The 9,382-nt window shown below is 44.5% G+C and overlaps 1 protein-coding gene across 3 annotated transcripts in view; it reads left to right on the top strand.

Moving 5' to 3' along the window:
- The first annotated feature begins 4,825 nt into the window (after positions 1–4,825).
- GRHL2 (grainyhead like transcription factor 2) overlaps positions 4,826–9,382 on the top strand; it is a 164,780-nt gene continuing 160,223 nt past the window's right edge. For 2 of the 3 annotated variants that reach the window (XM_049853819.1, XM_049853818.1), the window contains exon 1: positions 4,826–5,194. In XM_049853819.1, coding sequence (XP_049709776.1) covers positions 5,175–5,194 — 20 coding nt within the window. In that variant the 5' untranslated portion in view covers positions 4,826–5,174. Of the gene's footprint in view, positions 5,252–9,382 lie in introns of all 3 variants that reach the window. The other variant, XM_049853820.1, reaches the window with a different exon arrangement.

Raw genomic sequence — 9,382 nt, 5'->3', positions numbered from 1 at the left:
CTGCTAAAAGAATCCAAATGATTGGGTAATGGAGGTAATTTCATGGTTGACAATTTAAAATGGTTTATGTAAACCTTCTCCTTCATTAATCTAACCAAACAACACAGCAGTAGTTAGCCAATCGAGGGAACACCGAGGTATCTAATCAAAGATGTTTTGTTAAGTATTGGAGAGGAAGAAAGCAGTTTTCACCATCATAGACCAATAAAAGAAAAGGTTTAGCCACAAATGTAAGTTTCGTTTATGCAGACAAATTTGGGACTGGTTGGCAAAAGCTTTTGGAAAATTTTGAAAATGGACTTTAGATTAAAGCTGACAGATTGATTATACTTATTTATCTTCATTCTTAAAACTCCACTAAAATCATAGTAAAAGTACACAGGTTGTTTTTCCAGGTCTTGCAAGTTTTCCATCTTTGATGGAGCGCAATATTATCATTTTTTTATTGCTCATTTTTGTGGAAAATATTTGAGTATTCCTTCTCTGACAGCTTCTGCCTTATACAGGTTCCAGTTTTTGTAGGTTTTACTGTATTTCAACACAATTCTGAAAGATGGAGTGGATGGAAGAATGGAAACAGATTTAACAGAACATCAGGAAGACATGCTCTAATGTGGTCACAGAGGCCAGGTCAGAAGTCCATTTGCCCTACAAAACCCCAGAGTGGCCTGGGCCTCACAGATAGCCAAGGGAGAAGCTGAGAGTCTCTAGGACAAGAAGGGCATAAGAGCGGTGAGGGGCTGAAAGCAGGGTGCTATGTGAAAGTTGGCATTTGGAGTTGTTAAGAGTCTCTGGTCCCCCACCCTACTCTATGCAGTCAGGTGATTGGACCTCCAGCAGGAGAACAGGAGAGAGGCTTGAGACTCAGGAACACCAGGCACAAAGAAGTACAGGAGTAAGGCACCAACAAGAAAGAAAGGAAAGTAGAAGACTGTATACTAAACAATGACTCCCCTTCGAACTTCTCCTGGACTAGAGGCTATTTCTCTTGAGACACTGAAGAGCTCAAAAGAAAAGACCTCCAGTTTCTGACATTTAGGAGCTCCTCCCATGAAAAGACAAGCCTTCATCTGATCACCACATGGCAAGCCCAAGAGTAAGCAAGCACACTCCCCTGATGTCCATACACAGAGCTTCCAGTAAGGTTTTTATTTTCTCACACTTAGGTATGAACTGAAGAGTAAAAGGGCTACAGACATTTGAGGAAAGCCTCCAACATCATGAGAATAAAACGAACACATGGAGGAAAAGGAAGCCAGAGAAAGTAGCGACAAGGCAAGAAGTAGGAGGAAATTCTATAGTAAATACTCTCAACAGATAGAAGAAATTATTACAAACATGACATAATCATAGAGTTCTATTCAAAACAAGAAAAGATGGAAAGAGCTCTAAGAATAGCTGAAATAAAAACTTCAGTAGAAAGTAAAGTAAGGAGATATTCCCCCAAATAATACAAAAGATGAAGAGATATTCAAGAGGAAAGAACAGATCAGAAAAGGTAATTTAGGATACCCAACATGCAACTGATAGGAATTTTAGAAAAAATAAAACTGAACAATAATTAAGGGCTTATGACATGTCTGGCACTGTTCTAAGAGGTTGAAATATATTAGTGAGATAATTACTATTATTATACCCATTTTATAGATGAGAAAACTAAGGCACAGCAAGATTAAGTGACTTGTCCAACGTCACATGGTAAAGGCAGGATTTGAACTCAGGCAATCTGGCTCCAGAGCTTTTATGTTCTTAACTACTCTGTTAGAATTGTAGTTAGTGTTAGCCACCTTTGAGTCAGCTCCCTACTCATGGCAACCCCATCTATGACTCAGCGAAACGCTACTTGGTCTTGTGCCATTCCCACGATCAATTGCAGACTGGACCACTGTGATCCATAGGGTTTTCACTGGCTGATTTTTGGAATTAGATCACCAGGCCTTTCTTGTTAGTCTGCTTTAGTCTGGAAGCTCTGGGGAAACCTGTTCAGCATCATAGCAACACCCAATCCACCACTAACAAGTGGGTGATGGCTCCAGCATGAGGTGCTTTGGTCGGGAATCAAACCCTGGTCTCCTGCATGAAAGGCAAGAATTCTACCACAAAACTGCCAATGCCTCATGGCTTCCCCAAAAGGAGAGGCAATTATTAAGAAATATTTCAAGAAAATTTCCCTGAATTAGACACAAGCCTCCAGATTAAAGGGTCCATTGAGCAAAGGTTGAATAAAAGATGATCTAAACCAATGCACATAATTATGAAATTTCAGAATTAATACTAGAGATAAAAAGACAATTCTACGAGTTTTCAGAGAGAAAAATTCCAGGTTGCAAAGGAATAAGTATCAGGATGGCATTGAGATTCTCAACAGCAACGCTAAAATCTGGAAAATAAAAGAGCAATTTCTATGAAATTATGAAAAATTTCAAGGTAGAATTCTACACTTGGTTTGACTCTCAATAAAAAATGAGGGTCAAATAAAGACATTTCAAGTATGTAAGGACTCAGAGTTTTACCCTCACCAACCTTTACTGGGGCTGTTACTGGAGCAAGTGCTGTGGAAAATGACTTAGTAAATCAAGAAAGAAATATGGAACACAGAAATGGGGGTTCTCACCCTAGAGATGAAGTGGCATTCCACGATAACAACTGTAGGAATTTCAGAGAGCAACTCATCTCCAGAGGAACAGAAGGACAGCAGACTTTTGGAGGATGGTTCCAGAAGGAAAAAAAAAAAATGAAATTGATTGATTATTTGGAAAATTAATGTGATAGTCATTTGATAGATCAATTGTAGAAAAATTTCAAGATAGGTGCATAGTAAACTAAGTAAACAGATAAAAGGTTTTTAGAGAATGGAAACAACCATAGTACTCCAATTGGCTCTGTTGTGGCTGCTGATTACCCAGTCAACTGCCTACTGACCACTTCTAAACCGCGGAATTTCTTCTATGTTTCAAGAATGGGGGAAAAGGAAGCTGGTTGGTATATGAAAGAGCTAAAACCTTATCTAAGGCAACAGGCAGCCAAACGCAACACCTAAAATTGATAAATAAAGAGATAGCAGTATAAATTATTTAGAGCTAAGAAAGTATATGACAAAAGAAACCAAACATGGAATTTAGTTGCCTCTAGAAAGGAGGTTGGGAAGTTAGGGGAGAGGTGGGTACTAGATTATCTTAAAATATATTATCTGGGTGGTGTTTCTATTTTGCAATTCATTTGCTGAGAGTGAAAACATGGAACGACCAAACCTTAAGCCTCATGTAATTTTCAGGAACTATCTAATTCATGAAGATTAAAATAGAAGTTATATCAATTTAGACAGCTTCACCATTAGCTTGAAATAAAATATGGTGAACCTTCTATGCCTTCTGTCTTAGCTATCTTGTACTGCTGTAACAGGAGTACCACGAGTGGTTGACTTTAAACAAACAGAAATTTATTTTCTCACAGTTTAGAAGGCCAGAAGTCCAAATTAAGGGTGCTGGCTTTAGGGGGAAGGCTTTCTCTCTCTGTTGGCTCTAAAGGAAGGTCCTTGTCTTTTCTGAGCTTCGTCCTGGGGGACCTTCATGTGCCCTGGTTTCATTCTTCCTCCATCTCTCCTCCCTAGCTTTCCTTTAATCTCTTTTATATCTCAAAACAGATTGACTCAAGATACACCCTACACAAACCCTGTCTCATTAATAAAATGACAATCCATCCCCAAATGGGATTATAACCACAGATACAGAAGTTAGGATTTACAGCACATATTTTGGGGGGACCCAGTTCAATCATAACTCCTTCCTTATTTAATTCCATAATCCATATGTGTGGGCTAGATTCCTGTCACAACTTCCACAAATACTTCACTCTTTGGTAGCAGCCTTATAAACTACACCTTCACTAATTCGTGTTGTTCCCAACCAAGGGAAACAACCACAAAACAGTCAGTTCCCTCCTGAATTGTTTCTGTAGCAACCATATTAAGCTGGAAGGATAAGCACCTTTGTAGTTGCTGCTTCTATTGAATTACAATGTAAATGTTGATGCCTGCCTGGAAACGTCAAATGACAACAGGTTTACGGAACGGATTCAGTGGTGACTTGCAGCTCTGGAATCCCAGACTGCAGAGGGGAGAAGGTAGAGTCGCGCGTGGGTTATTTTAGTATCTACTCAACCAAGCCTCTTCCCCCATCAAAACCACGCCACTACTCACCAGCCCAGTTTACGAAAGGATGCTCATCTATTTGAAAATCTATAATATACCTGGTATCTTTTACACATCGGGACAGGAAAGTGTTTGCTGTGGATAAGAATGTTAAAAATGTAATTACTCAACAGAGACGGTAATCTTCGTGTTCTTTTTCCCTTCTGGGCACAAAGTAACTTTAGTCCCGCGTACTCTTCTGCCATTGTCAAACAGTCCTCTTAATTTGGGTATGAAATGCCTCGTGGTTGTGTTGCGCCTTTGATTCCGGTTGGCTTGGGATACCTCAGTTCAGCCCTCATTCGTCCTTCCGTTCGACCCACAATCCCTACTGTTTGCAGGTGTCCCCTTTTTCTTTCCTTCTCTCCCTCCAGCCTCCCCGCTCCCACACCCCGGCCTCGGGGAAGAAGGGAAACGTGGCTTAAAGTCTCCTCAAGGCACTGACCCTCGGCTTCCACAGGCTGCCGCAGAACTGCAAGCGTGCCGCCACTCCACTCAGGTAAACTTGTGAGTGAGTTACCTGCACTTGGAGAAGGGCCTTACCTGAGCGCGCCTCTGCCAATGGCAGCTCACCTGAGGGAGCCCCGCAGCCAATCATCGCGCAGCTCGTCCCTCAGGCTTGTACCCTGTAGTGAAAGAATTCAGCTCCTTGCGAGAAAGTTACCTGTGGCCGCCCAAGTCCGCCACTTTCTGCTCTGTGTCTGCCCATTGCCACGATCCGAGAGGACTCCGCGCCGCCCGGCCGCCTCCAAGCTCGGGCCCCATGTGAGGGCCCCCCCCCTTATCCCACCTTTCCGGCTAGGTGAGGGCGCGAGCGGGCGAGCGAGCGAGAGTGGTGAGGGGGGACGGAAAAGCAGAATTACCTGTAGCTCTTGTTCTGCCATCTCGGGCGCTCTCACACACCTTCACCTGCACAGACTTGAAAGTCCAGTTTCACCAGAGGCTGAGGCTCCAGGAAAAGGGGAGCGAGTTCATTGGATCAAACATGTCACAAGAGTCGGACAAGTAAGTGGATCACACGCGCCGGCTGCTGCTACTACCACTTTGGGCTGATGGCAACTGGTTTGTTTTTTTTTGTTTTTAAGTTGTTATTGATGGTATTTTTTCCCCCTTTCTTTTTTTCTTTTTGGTGTACACAGACTTTTCCGGATTATGTTTCTACTCTAATCAAGGAGAGAAACCCTGCAAGAATGTGAATGTTTAATCCCCCCCCCCCCCCCGCTCCTTTGGGCCTTGATAGTAAAAGTAGTTTTTTTCCTCTTTCCTCCTTCCCTTACCTCCCTGTACAAATACTTGGATGTTGACAGAAGTCTGGGGAGATGAGAGTGGGAGGCCTGTTATTCCCCCTCCTGTCCCTTAGTTGCACCCTCTGCTTCAGGCTTCTATGGTCATTTGGAAGTTCACCTGACTTTCTTCGATTTGTCCAAAAGGGCCGTTGGAAAAGCGGGTCTTGGCTGCTTTTGTGTGAGCTCAACAAAGAGCTTTTATACCGAAGCAGAAACGGCCATCTTCCCGCACTTGAGCCGGAGGGTGTGCGTGTACGCGGCTGCCCGCGACGGGAGGCGAGGGGAGACCAGGGCCGCGGGGGGCAGCGGGGCACAGTCCATCGCCCAGCCCGCGCCCGGCGCCCTTCTCCCCGCCCCTGCATTATCTGGCGGTCTTACGCAGGTGCCCAGGGCCTGGGCCTTTCGGAAATGGGGGCAACTGATTTTAGGCCCCGAGTTTGCGCCTCCCCGGGGCGCAAAGGAGTGCCTGAAACTTGTAAATTGACCCCGAGCTCCGACGGAGCCTGCAGTTGCCCCTCGACCCCCCAGACCACTGTCCCTCCGCGGGACACACTGGAGCCACCACCTCAGGCGTGGCTGGCGGGATGGCGCGGGTCGCGCCGGGCCTCCTAGGGAGGCTCAGGCGGAAAGGCGGGGGCCCAGACGGCTGGGTCGGGTTCCCGCGCCTCGAAAGGCTTGCGGGGAAGCACGTCTTTCCAGCCCCGACGGGAACCCCAGGCTCGCCGGGGAGCGGCGGCCTGCGAGGCCTTCAGGCCGGGCCGGGTCGTGTGGCCGGGGTCCGGTCGAGTCCAGGCGACCTCCCAGCGGACCTGGCCCCCGCCCTCGGGCCGGCTTTGTGCGAGAAGGGGGAGGTGGGGCCGAGGGCGGGAGCCCGAGGGAGCCGGAGGTGGGCCCCGCGGCCTTTCTTGGGATTCGGTGGCGACGCTCCCTTCCCCCTTCTCTTGGGCGCGTCCGGAGCTGAGAACTGGCTGCGTCCTATTGGAAGTGCGTAGGGGCCGCCTTTTTGCTTTCCCTGGCAACTTTACCCCGGTGTTGTGGCCACCCCAAGGAGACCTTCCCAAAGGTATCTCCGCCAAGACAAGGGCCAGGTGCCGAGAGGCCACGGGCCGCCGGCGCCTTTCCTGCGGAAGTACCCGAGACCACTCAAAATGAAGGGACCTTGCGGGAGGGAGTGGGAAAGCCCAGGGACCTGTCCATGGCTGGAAGGGAAAACTATCTTCAAAGTAAACCCGCTGGTGAGGTAGGCGAATCTAGGAACCTCGGCACAAAACAGCAACAAAACAAAACCCAAAACTAATTACAACTACCATGTTCCCCACCAATGCAAAGTTAACGCGTCCTACACACTGGAGAGGAAGAACTAGTATTAAAAACACGGAAAAGGGGCAGGGGTGGGGGAGAACCGGGAGGGATGGTTGTGTGAGAATAGCCCTCTCTCCTTTCCTCCGGTTTTCTCTGTAGCCTTTAAGAAAATATTACCTGAGTCTGAAAATTGAAGTAGCCAAAAGCAGAGATTACAGCAGGTTTTTTTTGTGTGTGTATGCTTTGTTTTATTTTTACTTCTTGTCAAAAAATGGTTGCAAATCTAGTGAATGTCCGACAAGACTTATTGTAAATTCCATAATTAACCACGCAATTCACATTTGCTTTGACTTCCTAGTGTTATTATGATTCAACGTGACTGAAGCGAATTCAGACCAAAAACAGATTGGTTTTTAACAAGTTATACTCTGCACCAATAAGGGCAATTTATTTACTCTTGAAAATAAAATCTGAGCATACCAATCTGGTTTCACTATGGTGCCTTACCTAATTTTTATGGGTAATAACTCTCTGGGTTCATAGACTTAATGAAAGGAGCCTTTATCTAGCCATGGTTTCCTAGATTCAATTTTGTGTCCTGGGATAAGTAATAGTAACAATACCGCAAAGGGAAGTACTATTGCCTATTTGCCTGGACTGTTGAGAAGTGCTGGAAGTCAACAAATAACTTTTGGATCATTTTTGTGAATTCTAGCCTAGTTTTCTTAACTTAACATTCTAGTGGATGACTTGTAGGGGTGGGTTTTTGGGCCCTAAAGCTTATGCAATTGTGTGTGTGTTGGGTGGGGTGCAGGTAGTAAAAAAAAAAAAATTCTAGTGGATGACTTGTAGGGGTGGGTTTTTGGGCCCTAAAGCTTATGCAATTGTGTGTGTGTTGGGTGGGGTGCAGGTAGTAGGTCTAAGAAAAAAAGCATCTGAGTACAATGCTGGAACTTTCTCCCCTGACCAAATGATGGGCCCTGCAGTCTGAGTTTTATCAGCTTCATGCTAAATCCACCCCAGGAGGACTGCCTGTATTTTCTGGAAATAACCTAAAAGAATAAATATTTTTCCAGAAACCCATTATGGTTTAGGTAATCTTTTGGATAACATGCAAAGATATTTCCAGTTTAGCAAGTCTGGACTGAAGTAGCATCATCTTTATTTATTTATTTTTTTTGCTGTTGTGGACTTTTCAGATTAAATCTTTCTGTTTTTATGTTCTGCAGTGTTGATGCTATCAGTAATTAAAACAAAGTTTTTCTAGGACATATTGTCTTTGTACATATTTAAAAATTCTCTGCTCCCTCATCTTAAATTTTATGAAGATTTTCAATCTCTGTCAACAAGCGTATTAATTCTAACAAGGCAATGATAGATTAAGAAACCCGTATTTTACTGCCTAAAGATGTAAAATATATCCAGAGTGCTGTGTCTATGTGTATATATGTGTGTATATACACACACTTTATGTTCAATATATGCCTACTTGGAAACCCTGGTGGCGTAGTGGTTAAGAGCTACGGCTGCTAACCAAAAGGTCGGCAGTTTGAATCTACCAGGCGCTCCTTGGAAACCCTATGGGGCAGTTCTACACTGTCCTCTAGGGTCTCTATGAGTTGGAATCTACTTGACGGCCATGGGTATATACCTAATTTATCTATATGTAAAATATTATATTTGATCAATTATGTTTATCTAATGAATAAAAAATGCCTATTGATACTCATAGGCATTTTTTATTCATTAGATAAACATAATTGATTTTGGATTACCTAGTATTTTCTCACATTTAGATAGCCTAATGGGCCATGTCCTCAAATGGTTTACACTCTAATGGAAGATAAAACAAGAACAAATTTTTTTTTTTAAATAATTTTTATTGTGCTTTAAGTGAAAGTTAACAAATCAAGTCAGTCTGTCACATATAAGCTTATATACACCTTACTCCATACTCCCATTTACTCTCCCCCTAATGAGTCAGCCTGCTCCCTTCTTCCAGCCTCTCCTTTCGTGACCATTTTGTCAGTTTCTAACCCTCTCTACCCGTCCAGCTCCCCTCCAGACAGGAGATGCCAATACAGTCTCAAGTGTCCACCTGATAAAAGTAGCTCACTCTTCATCAGCATCTCTCTCCAACCCGTCGTCCAGTCCCTTCCATGTCTGATGAGTAGTCTTCGGGAATGGTTCCTGTCCTGGGCCAACAGAAGATTTGGGGACCATGACCACCGGGATTCTTCTAGTCTCAGTCAGACCATTAAGTCTGGTCTTTTTATGAGAATTTGGGTTCTGCGTCCCACTGTTCTGCTCCCTCAGGAGTTCTCTGTTGTGCTCCCCGTTAGGGCAGTCATCGGTTGTGGCCAGGCACCATCTAGTTCTTCTGGTCTCAGGATGATGTAAGTCTCTAGTTGATGTGGCCCTTTCTGTTTCGGGCTCACAGTTATCGTGTGACCTTGGTGTTCTTCATTCTCCTTTGATCCAGGTGGGTTGAGACCAACTGATGCATCTTAGATGGCTGCTTGTTAGCATTTAAGACCCCAGACGCCACAGTTCGAAGTGGGATGCAGAATGTTTTCATAATAGAATTTATTATGCCAATTGACTT

The sequence above is a fragment of the Elephas maximus genome, chromosome 15 (genome assembly GCF_024166365.1).
Source record: "Elephas maximus indicus isolate mEleMax1 chromosome 15, mEleMax1 primary haplotype, whole genome shotgun sequence".
Taxonomy (NCBI): Eukaryota; Metazoa; Chordata; class Mammalia; order Proboscidea; family Elephantidae; genus Elephas; species Elephas maximus.
The sequence above is the reverse complement of the archived record's forward strand: the minus strand, read 5'-3'. Positions and strand labels throughout refer to the sequence as shown.